The 22689-nt window shown below is 39.3% G+C and overlaps 2 protein-coding genes and 1 long non-coding RNA gene across 6 annotated transcripts in view; 2 read left to right on the forward strand and 1 right to left on the reverse strand.

Moving 5' to 3' along the window:
* The window catches only part of cpne5b (copine Vb), a 131286-nt gene extending 124193 nt beyond the window's left edge, over nucleotides 1–7093 (reverse strand). For 2 of the 4 annotated variants that reach the window (XR_006403093.1, XM_044349230.1), the window contains exon 1: nucleotides 6348–7093. Coding sequence is in view for 3 of the 4 variants with exons in the window: in XM_044349230.1 (XP_044205165.1) it covers nucleotides 6348–6466 (119 nt within the window). In the remaining variant the exon portion in view is untranslated. The remainder of the gene's footprint in view (nucleotides 1–6347) is intronic. The other 2 variants (XM_044349232.1, XM_044349233.1) reach the window with 2 other exon arrangements.
* Nucleotides 7094–7636: 543 nt separating this feature from the next.
* Nucleotides 7637–14198, forward strand: LOC122981525. Its single transcript, XM_044350277.1, has 6 exons — nucleotides 7637–8273; nucleotides 9852–9984; nucleotides 11210–11427; nucleotides 11536–12615; nucleotides 12719–12887; nucleotides 13558–14198. The coding sequence occupies exons 3-6, from the start codon at nucleotides 11217–11219 to the stop codon at nucleotides 13682–13684; spliced, it is 1587 nt and encodes a 528-aa protein (XP_044206212.1). The 5' UTR covers nucleotides 7637–8273; nucleotides 9852–9984; nucleotides 11210–11216; the 3' UTR covers nucleotides 13685–14198.
* A 6783-nt stretch (nucleotides 14199–20981) lies between these two features.
* On the forward strand, nucleotides 20982–22147 carry LOC122981191. The gene is made up of 2 exons (XR_006403184.1): nucleotides 20982–21410; nucleotides 21502–22147. It is a non-coding gene; the product is annotated as an uncharacterized LOC122981191 (long non-coding RNA).
* The last annotated feature ends 542 nt before the right edge of the window (nucleotides 22148–22689 follow it).

A 22689-nucleotide genomic window follows, 5' to 3' on the forward strand; every position in this document is an offset into this window, starting at 1 on the left:
CCTGTATGTGTGTGTGTGTGTATGTGTGTGTGTGTGTGTGTTTGTGTGAGGAGTGTGAAGAGCTAGTAGGTAGAGGTGGTAGTGTGGTGTCCCCTCTGGTTGCACAAAGCTTCAGGCCAAACAGCATGACAGCAGGGGGTTGTGCATGTTTTAATTTTGAGATATTTGTCTTCACAACTGAAACTGACTGATGAAATATCTTTTTGCTGGTTCACCTGTTTTTCTGGTCTGTGTTTCTCTAGTTCTCATCTGCAGGCCCATAAACAAGATGGCTTTACTTGCATAATTTCCAAAGTAGGCTATTAATAGAAAATAAATGCTTTGGAAATGATGCTTGGTGTAAAATGTAGGCTACATGTGCACATTTTTAGAAGACAGAAGATCTGGACATCAGATTTGGCTCCAATATAATCCAGCTGACTATTATTCAGTGATTGTCCAATTATAGCTACGCAACCATAACTAGGCACAGCAGGCCTGTCAAGCTTTAATTTGTCAAAGCAGTGTCATATAGGGCACTGTTAGAGTGATAGTCATTATCCAAAGACTTTGGAGGGTGTTACCTTAGATTACTAAATACAGCAGCATTTAATACTTATTTACAAGGCCAAGAGTTAGCAGAATCATTAGCTTGCTCCATTTTTGTAGGATTATGCAGAAAAAAAGAGAGATCAAGATTACTACCAACCAACAGATAAAATTATTGTCGTTTCAGCCATCTGACATTCATCTGGCTTTCACTAGCGAAAAATGAGAAGTCTGCTTTTCCACTCCTTTCTGAAATCAAGAAAAAATACATTTAACAGCCAAATCTGCGAAGTCCAGTCAAGTCAATTTTATTTATATAGCACCAAATCCCAACAGAAGTTATCTCAGGGCACTTTTCACATATAGCAGGTCTAGACTGTACTCTTTAATTTACAGAGACAGAGAAACCTCCCCTTTAACGGGAAGAAACCTTGAGCAGAACCGGGCTCTAGGTGGGCAGCCATCTGCCCTGACCGGTTGGATTGACAGAGAAAGAGGGAGGGAGAGAGGGGAGAGAGAGACAGAGAAGCACAGCAACAACAATAATAACAATAACAATAATAATAGAAATATGACTAACAATAATAGTGATAACAGTGGGCAAATATGACTAATAATGATAGTAGTAGCAGTAGGCATCAAGATGGCCTGAGGGGACAGCAGGCGGTCCGCAACCGAAGGTCACCTGCGAGATGAGAAAGTACAAAACTCCACTGTTATTGAAAACTGTATACATTTACAGTTCAAGAATGTAAAGCTATACGTTTAAATAATTTTTTCTTAGAAATTTTTATGGATGGATAAAGTTCCTAAATTATTTATTAAATAGAAAAATATGCACATAACAATACATGCTTTATTGTTAAGTCTTCATTTTACCAAAATTCACTTTTGTGAGATTTTATCAACAGGCCTGAAGGTGTAAGTTCACTCAAGTTGTGCATCGCTTGTAACGCCTGATTTATTTATTAGTTATTTGTAAAATCATTATGATTTACTGAGTATGCTCACATTTCACAAAGATGTTGCATGACGTAAATGACTGGTACTCACCTGCAGCCCCTGTGCTGCTGGTGATAATAAAACTAAATCACCTGCTAATAGCAGAAATTTAAAGTTACTATCACTCTGTCCGTAGGTTCTTACTTTCTCTTAAAACACCCTTTATCTCTCATTAGCATTTCTTAATGAAATCATTCCTTCTTCTGATGAGCATGCCCACCTCAATATGTTTCTCATCTCTGCCTGTGTTTGTTTATCTGCTGCCTCAACATCCCCACTATTTTTTTCTCCCTCCCTGCCTCTATCTCTCTCTCCGCACCTGATTTTCCTTAACCAGCTAAAGTAAGATAGGCTGTGTGACATCAGGCAGTGTGCCCAGTCTGTTGTGCTACAAAATTACTGACAGCATGTATGTGTGTGTGTGTGTGTGTGTGTGTGTGTGTGTGTGTGTGTGTGTGTGTGTGTATGTGCGAGAGAGAAAAGGACAGAAAGAGCTTTATCTTACTTTTGGTGTCGAGGTTTGTCTGCAAGATAATTACGTCGGGGTTTGTAAAGCTGAGCTCATGTCTGATACGCAGCATTCTTCACATGGTTAATTAGCTTCAATGATGCTTGTGGTGCAGGATATATTCACACCAGAAGTGCTCAAACCTAGAGAGACGCAATGTGAAAGAGCGAGGGAAATCAGAGTGATGATAAGCCGCGGCGTTCGATCTCCCCAGGGCTTTTCTGCACTGTGTGAGATGCTTTGATATCTGTCCCAGATCCGTAAAGGGAACCTATCATAGGCTGGAACCATGGTTTCTCCTAAACTCAAATCTGTATGCAAATGCTGACCATCCAGACAATTATCAGAGGAATGCAATCTTAGCAACCCATGCAACGCCTGCACTCAGGAAACAGGCTGAGAAATCCCACATGCCCACCCTTATCAAGCTATGCACTAACAACAGGAACAGAATTTCATCATTATTATACCCATCGCTACCACAAGCCACCAATTAGAGCGAAACTTAACAGCTCAATCTTCACCTTATCAAAGAGCTTAGATTAGATGTCACTCTCAAGAAAAGGACAATCCATTAATGGTTTAATTGGTTCTCTCTGTTCTGTGTTCAGTCAATGTGAACTTTGACCCAGTGCTTGTAGGTGGTCACACCTCAGCCTTCTTGTTGTTTTCCTTGCACATACTGTCCATGTAAAGGACAACAAGAAACATTTACTCACATTTCTTATACACTTCAATATACTCTGTCTACTGTAGTTAGAGAGATTCTTACTTTTCAATGCCAAGTCACCCCTATTATATATATATATATATATATATATATATTTATATATTATTAAAATTTAAAAATAGCTCCATATTTAACCATTTCCTATAATGGCTGGTGGAAATCTTTACTTTAGCAAAGGGCTGTTTTCAGAAATTCAGAAATGTAGCTGGTTGGTTATATTCTTGCATTGGCTGCACAGGCTCCAGCACTAGTAATGCCAGGTGAGTTCATTGCTTATCAATATCACTCTCAGCATCTGTGTTCCTCCATTGACTGACCTACTCTTCGATACACAAGCCAGACAGTCTCTACTCAGCTGACTGGAAAGACTGGTAAATGGCTCTGGGCCACATTAGACGCATAAGTACTTCTTTATGTTGTTTGAATTGACTGGACAGTTAGACAGTGAAGCAGAAACAGGAGACTTCAACTTGTGTGTGAATGGTATTGAGGGAGTGAACAATGGGGACGAACAGAGAACCATGGATGGGCTTTGTGGCTGTAAGATTTACACCTCCGCTTTCTTGTCCAAATGCCAATTGTGCCCTCCTCGCTTAATTTCTCCCCAGGAACCAGACCATTGACTGACAAGCCATGTGGGAGTGTAAACACCAGTTTAAGAAAAAGCACAGGTTGGATTTTGGTGCAACAAATTCCTCTGTGTATGTATGTGTGTGTGTGTGTGTGTGTGTGTGTGTGTGTGTGTGTGTGTGTACTAAAGTGACAAACTGTTATTCTGTTTCTGAACTGTAGCTCCTGAAGGCCAAGCTCTCTCACAAAACAAATGTCCTGGAAATGACACATAAAACACAGTGAGAAATGTGAACACGGTGACAGCCGCATCCCAGGGACTGTCTGTTCATACATTAAGTATGGTTGAGGTGAGGCAACTGAAACCACTTGGTGGAGGATGGGGATGTCATGTGATGTAGAAATGATGAAGAAGAAATGTAACATTGATTCTTGTGCCGTCACATGACTTCCTGCGTAGGCGCTAAACCAAACTTCAATGCAGAATACCACAATTTCAATATAATCTTAATCAAACACTATTTTCAGCTTCCTGTGACCAAATCCTTCAGTCTTCCACCTTCCCTGAATGAAAGACAAACCAATTCCTATCATTTCCCCCATATTTTACAGATCCACTTCCCACCCACCCCTCTCTGTTCCCCGGATAATAATATGTTGTCAAATGCAGGGGGTGTAGCCTGTAATAAGGGGTATTAACCCAGAGGCAACAGCTATCATCATGCTTTGGAGGTTTTACAGCATGCATGTACATGACAAAAGGAGAATACCGAAGAAGACCCAACTGGGAGCCTCTTTTCTTCAATAGGAATCTGACTCACGCAACATCTGTACAAAGGATTTAGAGGATTTGTGACGCCTTGAACTGTTATTCGAAGTGCCTGAATGTGACAGAATGAATAACTGTTGGTTTCCTCTGCTCAAGGAATGCCTGATACAGTCGACCACTATTAAACATTTATTACAACGCCACAGGAATGGTTGTGTATGTAGGGAAATTGGAGGCAGGTTAAGAGAACAACCTTTTGCATACTTGAGGTGTCCGCATAGCTCATTAGGCTGCAATCCTTGACAATAATGTCAAGCATGATGACAGTAATGTCACACACATAGCGTGTGTTACATATATAATCCATGCAAATTACATTATAATTACTAGTGCTTTAAGTGTGGTGTTTTTTCAGCATGAAATATGCTTTTGTGAGATGAACTCTCTCAGTCTTTCTTGTGCTTATTCTCTCTCTCACACACACAGACACACACACGCACACACAAAGCAGCAATGAAGCAAGAGGGAAAAGCATCGACCCTCCCCTTTCGATTAATGATTTCTTCTTCCCAAACTCCTCTTCTTTCTGGTAAGAGGCATCAGCACCACAGCCCCTCATTTCTCCCTTTCTTTCCAACCCACAACCAGCACACACATGTTGTCAGAGGAACCATTTGCATAAATTCAGGGGGGTTGTCAGAATAGGATTCATCATTTACCTGAATGGTGCTTAATTGCGCATCAGTGAGGCATGTAATCCCAATCGCCTCATCGTTACAGCTGGAAAACACTACAACCAAAACCATGCAAGCTTTTATGCAACACTTTGCTAAACTGATTCTCTTGATTCTCCCCTGTCGCCCACCATTTCCTACACAACACAAACAAGCACGCAGTTGTTCATTCAGTAAATTGAAACAGTCATTTCTTGCCATGGTCTGTTTTTTTTTTTTTTTTTTTTTACTCTGAGCTGGGAGATGTGGCAGCAAGCTTCTCTGAACGCCAGAAAGCCCATCAATAATGCACATGCAGCTTGTTATAGCTCAAACTCACTCTGCTTCGATGGCTCACCAACCTAAAACCCGGCATCAAAGACCAGAAAGATGAGTGAGTGTGTGGTGAAAATGTGCACACACTTGCCAGCACTGGAGTGCATGTCTGAGAAGTGAAAGGCGTTGAAAGCCTTGACTTTTAAACCTTCCCTAATGGGAAGAGGAGTGACTGTTTATTTGCACTGAACAAGCACTGTAGGGAGATTCATTCTGTAAAGGTGGACTTGAAATAATTTCTGAAAAGGAAATACTTTTCTACTGAAAAAAAGTAGTAAAGAATGGGATTAAGGTTGAGGCCAGGGACGCAGGCACTATGTGAATGTGATGTAAACCTCTGAATCTTTAACACCCAGCACTTTGTAAAGAATGTAAAAGAGGGAGGACGGAGGCTTGCAGTGCTCTGCTGATGCTGAAAGCAGCCAGTGGTTACAGTGGATACAGTGTGGGCTTCAATATGAGAGAGCCTTGTGGCTGAGAAGATGAAAATATGTGTCTAATATATAAGCACCAGATGCATATACAGTATCCACAAAAGAAAAAGAAACAAAAACCAGTCTAAAACAGGTTTGGATGAGCACACACATGCTCAAATTTGTAGATTTTTACATTTTGTGGCTTTTTGGTACCATTTTCAAGATACTTTGAACCTGATGAGGTCCATTTGCCTGCTCTGCTTGCTTCAAAGTGCCTACACACCCTTTAACCTTTGAAACCAGACAACATTTCATGAAAAAAGACCGCATGCAAGAATTAATTTCAAGTTCTGCACATCTTTAGATCTCCTGTGGGATGATGGCACAGGTCGGAAATGCTTTTAGACAGAGGTGTTTTTACTTTTTTCTTTTTTTTTTAGAAATCGGAAATCCACACAAAACAATCACTAAAATAATACAAAGCTTTCTGAAAAAGGCTTGGTGGTGAAGTAAAATAACTTCAGCCCTTTGTCTCCACCTAAAACCAGCAGCTTTTCCACCAAACATGGTCAAACAGTTTTGTGCGCTGTTATCAGTGTAGAGGATTTTTTTTCCCCATTTTACTAACCTAGAACACACTCTCACCGGACAATCCTTAACTAAAACCCACAAACTGGGTGTGGCGCCGTAACAACTTTTTTTTTTTTTTTTTTTTTTTTTTTTACGACGCAGTCTGCACACCGAACTTTCCTGACCGACGGACGCTGCGACTCACCTGCAAGAGACGGTGATTTCTACTTTGGTGGCGGGGATGTTGCCGGTGATCGGGTCGAAGTCGTACACCGATGACATGTCCTCCAGCTTGTCCATAACGTCTCCCTCCATCATCTCCATCGCTAGAGCTCGGGGTGGCTCGGGTCTGATCCGAGAGGCGCACAGCCTGGCCCCGACGGAGCGCGTCGAGTCTCCGGTGACTCCAGACACCAGATCAGAGACCAGACGGCCTCCGGTCCGACCGGGTGAGGCAGCCACTTCCCAAGTGTTGGAGCTGGAGAGGAGGGAGGGGGCACTAAATGAGTGGACACCGGCAAAGGCAGAGGCGCACCTGGTTAACTGTCCATACAGCGTGAATTAGGTTTTAAAATATGCAGGGACAGTATCTGAGATTACTGTTGCGCGCTCACCGATCGGCTGCACATCACATGGAGAGGTGGACTGCTCTCTGCGCTTTGACTTCAGTCTGTGCGCACAGCAGAGCATGTGAAGAGAAAGGACTAGATACACTCAAACCCACCCATCCTCCTCCCACACGGAATTACACTTAAGTGCTGGAAACCCTGCCCATGCCCCGGTGCTGCTGCCTGTCAGCCTCTGTACGCTGTTCACTGAGAGAGTGTGCGAGTGTGTGTCGTGGTGATTTAATTACGCGCTGATGCTTTTTAATATGTAAGACTTTATCTGAAGTGTGGTAAAAAAAAAAAAAAAAATGTAGCGTGGAATCCTACATCACGATGAAATAAAGACCAGCTTGTCATAATAGACACTTGTGAGGCTGTACTGAGCAGTGGTTACAAACCTGGTGGTCGGGAACCGACTTGGATAAATCTAAGGGGTCCAAAGATGGTTGATTGGGTAGTTGTATAAACATATTGCTGCTGCACTTCATTGGCTTTATTTTTCAAACTATCTTTTAATCTTTACTTTTTTCTCATGTAATACTGGATTATATTACTCCAGCCTCCTAAAAAGTTCATACTGTATAAATCGATCTGACGAGGAATAATCACACTGTAAAAAATGACTGTGAAATTTACATAAAAACTATGTAAAATCCCTACAGAAAAGTATTGTAAACTCAAAAACATATATTTTTTGTTTAAAGTACAGTGAATTTTTGGAAACTATTAAACAGAATGTTTTTGTTATATTTACAACAACAATATGTGATTACAATCAAATTTATTTGTTAAAACTACAAATATTGGTAACAAAAACAGAGAAATACTGTAATACTCATAACAAAACAATTTAGTTAATTTCACATGCAAATATTGTAAAAACTATAGTTTTAGTCAGTTGTTTTAAAAAATACAAATATATGTAAGTCACTTTACAAGTTTATGCTGTAATTTTAACATGATTGATAAAATGATGCAAATTGACGTAGGCCTATTTAAAATGTTTTCACAAAAAAGTTTTATTGTGAACCTGAGAGGTTACCTATCTATTTAAATATAAAAAATATACAATTTTAATAACATTGCATTTATAATTTAGGCTATTTGTAGCATATTGTAGAGTGTGTGTATAAGACATTCAAATTATTGATATATGCAAAGTAACACTGTTCAGTCCTAATCCTTGTATGCTTTATGTTTCTTTTAGTCTTTATCATTATCATTTTCACAGGCTAAACAACCTAACAGTGCCACCTCTAACCACTTGTACTTTTACTCTCTCATTGTGCACTGAGTCCTCCTAATTTTGAAATTTAAAAGTGCGCAGCTGAAGTTCGTCTCTGATTGGATAATGACGTGAGGGCGGGAGAAGCGCGAACCATTAGCCGTTAGCGTCACTAAGGAGCCAGTGTGCAGTCTGCAGAGCAGAGAACGGAGCAGAAATCTTCGGACCACTTCATTTTAAAAGATTTTAGGACAAATCTACAAGTTTTTTGGAGGGTCTGTGGCTGTTCAATTGGAAGGTAAGCTTCATATTTAGGCTACTCTTTTTTCGAGACCAGACGAAAATGTGTGCTGAAAGCTAGCTAGCTAGCACCAGTCCATATTTAAGACCAGTAACGTTAGCTCAATGTGTGATAACTTAATTCAGCTGAAAAGCACAGGCAAACATTTGAAATCCTAAAAATGATCACCTGCGTCTTTTGTAAAAGCAAATTTGTTACATTAAGAGGCTATGTACTGCATTGCAGAGTACATAGGAATGAGCCTCATTGTCTTTTCAAATGTGCTGGCGCCAACTGTAGTCAAACATTTACCACTTACTCAGCTTTCAAGGGCCATTTTTATCGTGTGCACAATGCACCTGCACCGCAAGCTGCTCCTAAAGCTGTTGTTGCGGATTTAAAATGCGCAGTTTCATTATGTGCCCGCAATTTACACACGGTGAAAGAGCTAGTGTCTCACTTAAATGATCATTTTGGAGAGGGCAGGTCTGTGTCATGTCCAGTAAGTGGTTGTAAGCATGTGTTTACAAAAAAGTCATCATTTACTTCTCACATGTGTAGGAAGCATAAAGCATGCTCCCCTGATGGTATTGATGACATGTACAAGGAAACTCGCCTTCAGCCCCCAAATGTCATTGCCAGTACAGATGATTCAGAAAGCACACATGAAGCCATGCCAACAGCTAGTGCAGCCAGTGATATGCCAGAGAATGATAGTCAGTCTTATCTCAGAAACATGTGTCTCTTTTACCTTAAACTGCAAGGACAGCTGCTTATTCCTGCCTCTACTATACAGACTATTGTTGAGGAGATGCAAAATGTGCACGAGTTAGGTCAAGCCTACACAATAACTAAAGTAAGTTCTTTATTAAAAAATGATATGAGCCTATCAGATGAAGCAGTCACTAAAATATGTGACTGCATTAAAGAGTCAGATTTGTTCTCTGCCTGTCATCAGGGACAATTAAGAACAACATACACCAGAAATCAGACATTCACAAAAATGTTTAAGTACACGGAACCCCAAAAAGTGCTATTGGGAATGGATGAAAACATGACACAAAAATTTGCGTACTACATACCAGTGGCAGAAACTCTGAAGAGCTTTTTGCACTCCCAGTTATGGAGGAATGCACAGCCACAACAGTTTGGAGATCCTGATGTAGAGGTTTTTACGGATTTATATGATGGAAAAATTTTCAAATGTCACCAGTTCTTTAATGAAAACCCTGAAAGCCTCAAACTGATTTTGTATCAAGATTCATTTGAAATTGTGAATCCCCTGGGTTCTGCTAAAAAGACACACAAAGTTCTTGCAGTTTATCTTTCATTAGCAAATTTACCCATTCATTTGCGTTCAAATACTGATAATATGTTTTTAGTCTTGTTGTGTGTTGAGAATGACTTAAAGCGTTTTGGAATAGCCAAAGTTTTCTCAGAGTTGTTGGCAGATCTGAAATCCTTGGAGACAGATGGAATAAATGTAGATGGAAAAACAGTAAAAGGGGGTCTCTACTGCATTGCTGGGGATAACCTTGGTTCTCATTGCATAGGTGGGTTTACAGAGAACTTCAGCCGCTCTCAATATTTTTGCAGGTACTGTGACATCACGAGAAGTGAGTTTGAGGCTGATCCAAATGCCTGTGGTCCTCCACGCACCCCAGAGACGTATGACACAGCTGTTGCTGATCTCCAGGCTGAAAACATCCAAGACGTCAGAGGAATAAAGGTAAACTCTATCTTTAATACCCTTGAGTCTTTTCACGTATCCCAACCTGGTCTCCCGCCTTGTTTAGGTCATGACCTCTTTGAAGGAGTCTTGTCATATGATCTAGCACTGTACTTGAAGAACATTATAAAAATGAAAAAATGGTTCACATACTCACTCTTAAACAGGCGCATCAAACAGTTTAAGTACAAAGGATCTGAAGCACTCACAAAGCCATGTGCTGTCAAACCTGACGGAGCCAAGTTATCAGGGCAAGCCATTCAAAACTGGAACCTTCTGAGATTGCTACCAGTTTTGATTGGTGACAAAGTGCAAAATCATGAGGATGAAGTATGGCAGTTAGCTCTCCAGCTAAAAGACATTGTGGATCTTATTTGTGCTCAGAACATTTCCTTGTCCCAGATAGCATATCTTGACATTTTGATCCAAGAATATTTGGAGTTGAGAAAGATGATGTTTCCTGAAATTCAACTCAAACCCAAGCACCACTATTTGCGCCATTATTCAGCACTGTCGTTGAAATTTGGTCCATTGAGGAGATTATGGACGCTTAGGTTTGAAAGTAAACACAGTTATTTTAAAAGATGTGCCAGACACTTGAAAAACTTCAAAAATATTTGTCAAACATTGTCAGAGCGTCATCAGATGTATCAGGCATATCTTTTAGCTGGGCAAGAATGCAGTAAACTACTGCAAGTGAAGGACAGCTGTGCGTTTTATCCCAACCTCTACAGTGACGCTATTAAACATGCAGTCAGGGAGTTAGCCTTTTCAGAAAGCAATACCACAGTTGCCACAGATATTCAGTACAAGGGCACTGCATATAAAAAAGGACAGTTTCTTGTGTACAGAAATGATGAGTATATGGAGTTTGGTGAACTTCTACTCATCTTGATTCAAAATGACACATCTGTGTATGTTTTGATGGATATCCACAAAGGCATCTTCCTCTCAGAATACCATCTGTATTCTGTGACAAAGGACAGTCTTGGGTTACAATGTATCAACATTAATGACCTGCCTGATTTCTATCCTTTGGTATCATATATTCTTAATGGATTCCAAGTCATTCCACTAAAACACAGTATTGTGGCAAAATAAAGTCCAATTAAAGCTGTTAATTGGACTGTTAGTTTGACATTAATATAAGTGTTACCTGATGCATGTCCCTGTTCTGTTAAGTGTATGTACTGTATATTTTTTCTGTTCTGCATTTCTTCTTCAGTGTAAATATGAGTGACTCAGGGCGAACCTTCCTAGATGTCGCCATCATGGAAGCCCTACCAGAACTTCAAGTAGTAAACAAAAACATCCTGGAAGAGCACTTGCAGTCCATTGGAGTCGAGACGTATGATGATCTACGCTTCGTAACGGAGGCTGATTTGATGACAGTATTAAGACCTGTACAAGCCAGAAAGCTTCTTTCTGTTTGGAAACAGAAATGTAAGTAAAAACACCACAACACACAGCTATTCAACAGCAAAAGCAGACATGGACATTGTGTAATATTGTACAATGTGAATCATAATCTTATTTTTTTGTCATTTAAAGACCAAACTCCCGAGAACAGCTCACTATCATCTGTGGAAGCCTCACCTACCCAACTGCTGTCATCGCTCTCTGTTTCACCCCAAAGTTCATCGTCAACCTCCTCCAGCAGCCTAGGACTTGACACACAGTGGGAAGACAACTTTGAAATTCCATGGAGTAAATTTCCTGAGGAAGTGATGGATTCTTTGGAGAGGGGAAAAAGGCCAGGCCCAAAACTGAGGAGGCAAATGGTCCGGATTGTTGTGACTGAGATGATGGAAAAATGCCCCCATGTAGGTAAAAAGCATTCAACTGATGTTGCAAAGCAAATGGTGGCAAAATATCCCAATTCTCTGCAAGATGTAATAGAGGGCGATATTGTTGGAACAGGCTACCATTCCCTTGTAAAACAGCTGCAAAACAGAATCGAAAATGTGAGGCGCACTTCAACACCCAAAATAAGAAAAAGAAAACATCAGGCTGATGACTCAGACCACACAGATGAGATCCCATTAGAAGAGAGAGCAGCAATGCAGGACACTTACGGATGCATTAAATGGAATGTGAAATTTCTGCCCCGTGAAGAAACTCAAGAGAGCCAGCACCAAAAGAAGGAAAAACTCAAGGAGATGTTCCAACAATCTGATGCCAATCCAGAGGAGGTAAAATGTCTAATGAAGTCCACTTTTTACACACAGCGTCAACATGTCAACCAGGGAAAAAGTATCAAAAGCCTTCGAGAGGAGTGGCCATTTTGGTTTGACGAACTTGGCATGTCGGTCCACTTCAAGGAACTCACTGGGATTGACCTCAAAGAGACATTCACGCGAAATTTGGATTTGAAGGGAAAAAGGCTTCTCAACTACATGACCACAGTTTATGTCACCAAGAGTAATAAGTTCCTTCAGACTTATGCAAGGCTTCAGAGGATGCGGGGACAGCAGAGTGGCTGCTCAGATGATGTGAAAGAGATGGTCCTGCTTCTGCTCAGCTACTTTGATGAGAAGGAGGAGTCCATGTTCTTCCATGTAGAAGATACCTGTCTGGCAGAAGAGGTCCAACTGGAGCAAGTGCCTCTGACACCTGCTGTTATTGTCTGTGGTAAGTCTGTTTCATATCTCTTTTTTTTAATTGCACTGTTTATAGAATCTGTCATGTGAGTGCAGCGCTTATTAATATAACCTGTTAAATAATTTGTTCATAGGACAGTCCTGCTATTCCTCAACAAGGTACATGCTGAGTCTGGATCGGAACCTCATCAACACAAACATCTCCTCCTTCATTTCTGCATTGTGCCTCATGTTCGGGAGCTACTTCTGTTTCAACATCCATTATCCATCTGAGCTGGCTTCAACTCTGGAGTTTCTTCAAAGGTGAGTAAACATGGCATGGCATTTCTCAGACCTGTACTTTAATTAAGCCTAAAATGGCTAAGCTACACAAAAACTGCCTTAATAGTTCCTAGGGCCAAAAACTGCCCCATTGAAACCCATTAAAACCACTATTTTTGATCCCACGTTTATCTTGACAAAAACTAATGCATTCCTTTATGTTAAGATTTCGGTTTGGACCACAGGCTTTCAATTTGTAGTTTTTATATTTGTCCATCAGGTGGCACCACTTTTACCCATTCAAAGCATGCCGCAAAGTTTCACACTTTTTATTGTTTTCTGGAAGAAAAGTGTGTGTGCTATTGATGTCGGATAATGTTGTGTATGTGTACTCACTAAATGCATTTAATGGAAATTATTTAGTTTTTTTTGTATAAAAACAGCATTATGTAGAGTTATGTAAACATACTGGCATTGAAAGGGTTAAAAAGCTAAAAATATAATTAATATTTGATATGTATATTTCAGACTCTAAAAGAGTGACATGTTTAAAGTAGAAAAAAATATCAAAATATACTATTTTTATAGCAGTTCATGGGAACAAGCCACGTTTTGGCTTTAAAAACATCCACGAAGTAAATAAGTTAAGAACACATGAAGTTTTTTTTTTTAACTGATCAATTAAAATGCTTAATATGCTTTTATTCTACAGGTGTTTTTTCTCGATAAACCCAGAAAAAGGAACTAAGGTGGAGAATAAAAACTCGAAGCGTTGTCTCAATCTGAACCCTCGAGTCCTCACCCTGATCCAGGACCTCTCCGATCACGAGTGGCGTTAAGCCTAAATATGGACTCCTTCTGTGCACTCTGACTGTTTGTTTGAGAAGAGGTACTGTTACTTTTCGCTTTGTTCAATCCACAATGTGTATTATGGTAATTAAGGCACAACGTAATTTTTGTTATTTTGCAAAAATACCTTAACAAACGTGCATTCTTATTTTGAGGGGGTACGCCTCTCCACAGATCTGACCTGTAACTTGGCCTGTTGGCATCACGTGATTGTCTCCATGGAGATAGATAAGTTTTATGCCATACTGTGGAACATTCAGAATGTAAACAAAATTTTGATTGAATTGGGTTGTTGTTGTGTGCCTGACACTTAAACTTTGTTTGTTAAAGTTTGTTAAAAATGTCCAGATTTAAAGAGGCTAATCTTCTGGAGTATCTCAACTTGGATTCAGTCATAGTTCAAGAACCATTATATGTAGCTTCTTTGCATGTTGTATCTGTTGAAAAAAATGCATCCAGTTGTTTACAACTATTATTGCTGTTAAATAAATTTCCCAAAAGTGATATTTTTCTCTCGTCTTTTCTCAAGATGTATTTTTGCAGGTTTATACGTAAATTTTACATTATAACTTGATTATTAAAACATAAAAACACAGCATATTTTGAAGAGATTTTATATATAATATACAGAATCATTCCATTTAAAATGCAGAGTTTTACTGTTGTTCTACCGGTTTAAATTAGTTTTTGTTTGATATTTCCCTGTTAATTTTATCATTTATTGATGCACAATTAGCAGTTATTACATGTAAAAAATACAGGAAATGGTCTATTTATATACAACACCGTTATGTGAAATTAACAAAAAAAAAATTGTAGACTTAACAGTTTTTTAATGTGATTCAGCCGTGATTTCATTCACTGTAAATCAATTTACATATTTCGTCTGTAAAGTTGTCTACTGTGCTGCTGTATTTTTTACAGGAATTCTCTGGTAACCACAGCTGCCAGCGTTTTCCTGTAAAAACAACAGTTTTTTTTTTACAGTGCACTTAAATTGGTCTCAACACATGCGAGGGGTCTCAAATAGCTTTGTTTCAATGACTGGCAAGCAAAACATTTGGGAATCACTGCTGAAGAGCGACTTTCAGAGAAGAATTCAGCACCACAGTGAGGGACAGCTCCCACAGCAAACCATTTAGCTTAATAATGGTGTAAAACTAGCAGACATGCTTTCAGAAACTATCCTCTAATACTCACTGAGCAAAAACAAATTCAACAAATGATGTAAATCCAAATGAATTTGCACTTGGAGGTAAAGTTGGAAAATAGCTGAAAATAGGTCGAAACCTCCCCATTGTCTGGAATTTAGCAGATTTCTGTAGCGGAGGAGGCATATGCATGACATTTTAAGAAATGCAGATACCAATTAAAATGTGTTCATGCTGGCTGATTTAAAATCAATGTTAATTACAGGGAGGGAATTACATAGAGATTTAATGACCACCATCCATCATTAGCCTGTTGTATGCGGCTAAAACCTGCCCTGTAAACCACATTGTGATGAATATGCTAAACTGGTGCAACTGCCTGCCAAGAAAGTGATGGGTTTGTCATTTTTGGATAACTATGGCTTCTAAATGCAGCCTGTGTTATCCTCTCTCCACTGCCTCACTGTTTATCTCACTCATCCTGACACTCCACATCTCTCTCTCTCTCTCTCTTTTCATGAATAAACAAAGAGCTTGCACACATGTAAAATGCACCAGAGGTCATGAATTAACAAATAACCAGCTGTTTTTCACAGATCATTTGTTGCATCAGGAGAGAAATCACTTTTCACCAACTTGGAAAACTACAGTTGTGAGTTTTTGTTCAAACAGACATCACATTTCCGGTATCACTGTACCTTTTTTTTGTTTGTTTTCTGCTCTCTGTTCTCTCTTTCTCTCTCACTTTCCCTTTTACACTCTCAAACACAGACACACACGCAGCTGTAAACCATTTTACCTCCTTTCATAAAAGGGTGCAGAAGCACACAGCTCTTTCCTGCATAGAGCACCTAGCGTCTGGATTCCGGAAATCAATTTACACCAGCACAGGATGCTTCTGCCCACACAGCACTCCAGCTCAGGATCAGGAACACACACACACATGCACACAATCCCTCCTTCAGTCATAAGCACAAATAGGCACACATGAAAACATATTATTTTCTCATATGTCACTGAACAACCCATAAACATGAGATAAAGAGGCACACACACATCTACATACACACCCTTTCCTCTCCAGGATTAATGCATTTTACAGGCTTGTTACACAGTGTGGGTGAGCACATTATTGCAGATGTTCCAAGGAGTGGGTTGGCAGGAGCAGGGCCAGAGGACAAAAAAAGGAGGAAAGGGAGGAGGACGACCTTCACAGCAACAGCTATTTTGCCTTGAGTAGTAACCTGCGGCATCAGTAATGCAAGCACACATGCCAGGCCAGTTTTTCTGGGATTCCATCAAAATCATGCAAGTATCTATTTCCATAATTTGATCTGCTTTGATCTTAAAACAAGGGGTACTCTGGGGTTGGGGGCTGATGTTGATATTTAGTAATATTTTGCCTGCTGGATATTAAGAAACAGCATTTTTTAAAATTATTTGCTACATATTAGGCCTGTGTCATATCTTTTTACAGCACATTTATTCATGTTTGTTGGGCATGATTAGTTATGTTTCTCTGCAAATTTTAACCCAGATGGTGTAAAAATCAATAGTCTATCCATCAGACTTAATGTAACGTTATAAATAGTTTTCAGTGCTTCTCCTACAAATCATATCAGCTTTGTAACTAATTGCACACCAATCAACAGTTGACAGCTTCAAATAGTCAGTGCAGGAAAATTAACAATTAATAGCACTGGCAAACTTGCTGTGTTCAAATGACAATGGAAAGTGGTTTGGATAATTTCCACATTCTTTCTGTCTGGCAGTATCACCCATAGATCCACGCAGAATCACCAGCAGACTACACAGTGTCTTTCTATATCTGCTCTGTAATGTTGTTATAAAGAAAATAACTGTTGGAAAGGATGTTTTTTTTTTTTTTTTGATGAATTACACACAGATAATGTCAGTTTCTCAGAGACAATTACTTTGTGGTGCATCTTTCTAAATGTCTGAAGGTGCAGGCTTTTTGTGTGATCAATAGCAAAGACCTCCAAAACACGGGATATCTCCTTTAAACGCTATCGATATCCAATTGCAATGGACCAGGAGGTGGTCAGTGCTTTGTACTGTTGGTGACATTAATAACACCGTAGGGAATTCAAATGTCCCTTTTCCTCCTTCTCCTTCTTCCTGCAGCCTCCTAAGCACTAATTACTGTGTTTATGCATACTTGCGTCATGCTGTCCAAAAATATCGCCTTTCTGGAAGCAATTATGCAAAAACAGACTAATGCCCTGTCAAGGAAATGGAGCTCCTTACAACAAAATATGTGATTTTTTTCCCAGCAACCTGGAAAGACATTTGTTCTTTCTCCTAAGCTCATTCCTCAGTTGTTTTAACATTGTTTCAAAAAGAAACAAAACAAAATCCATTAATGAATGCATTTTGGACCTCAGATCTATTCCAGGAAATGGTCGGCCAGTACCAGTTAATTAGGGAATCTGTTGGTATTTTCAGCCAGTCTTGTGATGTACACTTGTAAAATGCAGTCATCAGCCTTAAATTTGACATCAGCTGACCATCTCTTTGTTAAACCTAAAATTGTGGCTGCTCTTGGAGGTAATCAAGAGGATCAGTGGTCATTGGTGGTGCAATTTTCTTGTGATATATGCCTTCTTAGGAAAGAATGTTGTGCTTAATTTCTCAAAGAGAAATTCCCCCTAAAAGATACAAAATCATGCTGAGATATTTCCAGTGCCCCCAAAATATAGTCCACCGTTCAAATACTAGAATTCTAAAATATTAGATAAAGAGCAAGGACTTTTCTATAAAATCATTAATGATCATACAAGAAATATCAGAGTGGCAGAAATGCTAATTTCTCCAACAACAGTAACCTCAAGAAACCATAATGTGCTGCATCCGGAAAAACTTTTCGTTTCATTTTGAATAAGAGGTGCAAATACAATTTTTTTTTTCCAAATCGAAAAGCTCTCATCCTGCTTTATCTTTTTCTACTTTCTATGACCCACAAACAAAACCTTCATGCTCCTGTCAAATAATCAACCGCTGTTTTCAGAGATTCTTCTGTCAAATGTAGGAACTCACCGACTGACACTGAAGAGAAAAAAAAGAAAATTATGAGATTTACAAAAGTAATGGCTAATGGCTAACAATATTTAGAATATTCAACATTTTTCTTTAAACTTTGTAATTTCCTGTGCATACAAGACTTCCACAAGTAACCTTAATACTAGAATATAGGTCGGGTTGTTCTACAGTTTCTTTTACTTAGTGCAGACTTTTGAAGTCAGCACAGTAATCTTTCTCACAATGCCAAAACTGTTGATTACACAAACAGCTGAATGTTGTTATGTGTACTGCTTTCAATTTAGATTCAGACTCTAAAGGCTCCAAACAGCACTGGGTACAAGCTTATGTTATGTAATTACACTTAAAGAGTTTTTATTTTTCATTACAATGCCTGTTTGGTGCAGCTTTTAAACAAACACCAATGACCTCTGATTTGTGATTTGAGATTTAATCTGACTGTTGAGGCTTTGTGTTTCTCTCTGCTTGCTGTAGAAGAAAGTGGGCACCTCACTTGTACTGTGTGGAGAAGTAGGGGGTTTGATAAACCTCAGTTCAAAAGGGCCACATGTTCCCTCCCAGAGTGTAATCCTGCTCTGTGGCCCAGTGGTTTAATCCAGAATCAAACCTCGCCTGAGGTGGCCAACATCACAGAGAAACCTTTTTTGAATGATTGCTCTGAGACTGACAAACAAACAGAGAAGGACACATAGACAGACACACACATACAAACACACACATACATACATACATACACTGTGTATGCAGTATTTATAGAAGACCATGGCAGCCTGGGTGGCTGATTGACTGGCTAACAACCCAGCACTCCCTCAGGCTGCAGCAGTGGGAATTTAAAGAACTGGATGTTGAACTAGAGCTACGAAATAATAATAAAAGTAACCACATTTTTAACCAGACAGGTCCACAGTAGATACAGAAACTCAAACTATGTATTTAGAAACTTTTTTCCAACACTTGCAGCTGCTCTTAATCAGATGAGTTGCTACTTATCCCAAAGTTTTAATGACAGTTAAAGTTCTTTGCTAAGTCCTTCAGGGAAGACGCCTGAATGCTCTGCTCCTCTCCACTTTTACCACTGAAGCATGTTAAGTACGTTTAGTTGTCAAATGCCGAACATTAAGTGAAAATGATACCACACCGAGTAGCAAAGAGCTCCCTAGTTTCCACTGGGAACTTTTAAAAAATCCATAGGGAGTCCTCTGCTCACTAGCTGCTCGATGTCACCACTCTGGATGATGGCACAATTACAAATTGCCTTTTCTATCATTATTTTTACCCTGAAAGCCCCTCTGAGACTGTGCTTGTATCCATAATTACATGAAACAGAGAGCAAGTAAGTAGATATCACTAATGAAGAACATTGGTTTTAATTTAATCTAATTTACTGTTATTTTAATTCTCAGAAGGTTTTTAGACCAACGCTCTGTTTTTATGTCTGCAAAAACAACAATAAATAATATTATATTTTTAATATACTGCTGAAAAGATGTGATAGACAGGCAACCCTGTCAAGGGAATATCCCATAGGCTCTTGCCCATTGCATGATGGGATATGCTGTCGCTTCCCTGCATCCCTGACCAGGATAAGTGGTTTAGAAAATGGAATCATGCTGAAAAGACACATGAATTGAACATAAATAAAACCTACAAGGCATCGAAAGACATGGCTTTGAATAATCTAATTTGATCTATTGCTGTGATAATATTTTGTTTAAGTCTTGCAGGCTGCATATTTTGTGATGAAATTGTATCTACAGTTAAGAAGAATCTAACCGAAAATGTAAAGTTGATGACAACATGGGACTCCGAGAAGATTTCATTCTTCACATCCACTAAAGATGTTACTGCTAAGTTATTCAAAAGTTCAGTTGAATATCTCGTCAAATGCCCTGGCTGATTACATAAACAAAGCTGACCACTGTTTAAGTGAATACTTGAGTTGATATTATGGAATTTCATAATGAATCAGACTTAACACGTGAAACAAAGTTAGAAACATTAATGAAAAAGACAATAGTTTATTGACCATATGTGAAAATATGAAATAATGATGGTTGAATGTTCTTTCATTACTGAACATTAATTTTTGGGTCCATAACACTGAATATTATTTTTTGTGGGGTTAGTGCCTTACAAATACACAAATCAATAACTTCCACCTGGTGCCATAGAAAATATCATATATAAAAGCTTTGGATCATTGGAACACTACCTCCCAACAAAAAAAAAGAGAGAGAAAAATTACTTATCGTTTTAATCATTAATTATCATTTACACACATATGCATGTATGCATAAAGGGAGGCGAAATGTTGTTCCTCAGGCACCACGGTGCAACATAGAACAGACATGAAGACGTGTGCAAAATGATAAATAGATGCAAGAAACGAAATATTAACATAGCAGATGTAAACACAGCACAGTGTTAAGACTGAGCACTCTTACAGGTTCATTAGCAGCTAGCCCAGTTGTAAATAAGGTGCTGCAACATGCATGTTGTAAACATTACTGTAAAGAGACTGGTAGCTTATTTTGTACAGTACAATGGATTTTAGGGCACAGAGGGTTAAAGTGTACATATACAGTCATCACTGTCCATCTAGTGGATGCAGACACATGGTATTGTGTGTTGGAAGAGTTGAGTTGAGTCATGGTACTTAGGTGGGGATTGGGGGTGTTGACCTGGGTGTGCAAGCTGTTGGGGATCCTCACTGCTTGAGGGAAGAAGCTGTTACAGAGCCTGGTAGAGGAGGCCCTGATGGTCTGGTACCTTCTGCCATATGGTGGATAGATGGAAGGAGGGTGAAGAGGCTGTGGCAGGGGTGGGTGGGGTCCTTTATGATGAGGGCCTTGCTGGTGCACCAAGCTACATAGATGTGTTGTATGGAGGAGAAGGAAGTACCAATATCAGTAACAGTATTAAAGTTAAGTTCTGTGAATACACAGTACATATATAATGTATACAGTGCAATTTTATTCTCTTCGTATTTGTGTTTTTGTAGCTTATTCATTCAGTGTAACCCTTTTTGCCTGCCACTGATGCTGCTGCCTCCAAAAGTCACAAAATAAAGAGCACATTCTGGATAAGAAAGACGATTTGAATGTAAAGTTCAGGTTTTTACAACATGATGAATTTATGACATGTCATTTAATTCACACGAGCCAACTTATTCATGTTCTGAAAGATGAAGGTCATTTTGAGGTATTATAAACATTTCAATGAGCTGTCTGTGGCTTTTTTTACGATACACGTGAAAGGACAGAATAATTGGTTTTGACCAAATATTTAAAGGTGTCTTACATGAGGTGCTGTGTGTATAAAAAGAAAAAAAATATGTTTTGAAGGTAACAGCTGCCAATTGTCCTGATAAGGAACGCAGTAGGTGGATAATGTTTGACAGGACAGTTGTGATGATGGATCAAAGGTTCAAGTCTGTTTCCCTGTCAGATCCGTCTCCACACTTCAGAGGGATTTCTGTCTGGGAGTGAGTGTAAATCTGATCTTGGTGAGTGTGTTTCTCAGAATAGTCTCAATCAATTCTTCAGTGGATTTTACAAAGTGCTTTCCAAACCCATGTGCACATGTTAAATCCCAAGGCTTTGGAGCGTGTTGGGAGTGTCCCGTCTTCAGCACCATGGTGGAACTGGCCTTCTACCCGGCAGTGGCACTGATGTATTTTTTCGGGGTGCTGCAGGCCTCGAAGGATGATCGAGTGGAGCTGGATGACCGGGCATCGATGAACGTGTTCTGCCTGTTCGTGTTGGCACAGCCGCTATGTCTGGTACTGGGAGGATACACTGGCATGGCTACCTACCTCCTCACAGCTCTGGTCTCCTACAACTTCCTGCCATGGAAGACGACAAAACAGGCTGCAAAGGGCAAAGAATCAAAGAAGAAAAAGTGAGAACAAGAAGCTTACACAGTATGGACATTAAGAGAGAATTCAAACAGGTTGTAAAAGAGAATTAGGTGAAACATTAAAAACTCAATGTAATCACTTTTTTTTCACATTCAGTAGTTATTCAGACTGTTTCCATTAAAGTGCTTTTCATCTATAGTTGTAAACATCTGCGAGAAAGTACTTTATCCAGGGACATGCAGTCCTCTTCTGCACAGGAAGTGACTCATGTTATGATTTATGGTGCAGAATCAGAGTTTATTTGAAACAAAAATGGATGGATCCATAACAAGCAAAAGCCATCATGGCTCAACCAACAACCAAAGGAGAAGCAAATGCAGAGACCAAAAATGTAATTTGACGGTGAATTGACATTATTTTTCAAAGAAAGTTCATTTTCACTGTTTCCTTGGTGAGGGAATTAATGGTTGATTGTTTTTGTTCCATTTCTGAATTGTAATTACACTCTGCATGCTAATATGAAAGCAGATATCTCTGGGCTTTATAAAGTTACTCAATGACAGACGAGGTAGCTCTGACTGCCAGCAGCACAAATGCCTTTCCTCATCCTTGACATTATACTGCATGGCTGTGTCGGTGAGTTTGCGGTTAAGTATCTGTAGTGAGTCTTTTTTACTAAACATCACTAACTCAGTGGGTACCTCACTCAACATGAATATGAGTGATTGCATCTGTAAGTAAACAAGAATTGAAAACATTTTACACATTCATGAACACTGTGTGCAAAAACCACCCACAATGAAAAAGAAAAAAATGACAAACACTTGGGGGAAAAAAATCTGAATTGTGTTTTTTAATTATCCACCCATGTTCATGAATGACTGTGTGTCCCTCTGATGTGGCTAAGCTTGGTAGCATGGAGCGT

This window comes from Thunnus albacares, chromosome 4 (assembly GCF_914725855.1).
Source record: "Thunnus albacares chromosome 4, fThuAlb1.1, whole genome shotgun sequence".
In the NCBI taxonomy this organism is placed as follows: Eukaryota; Metazoa; Chordata; class Actinopteri; order Scombriformes; family Scombridae; genus Thunnus; species Thunnus albacares.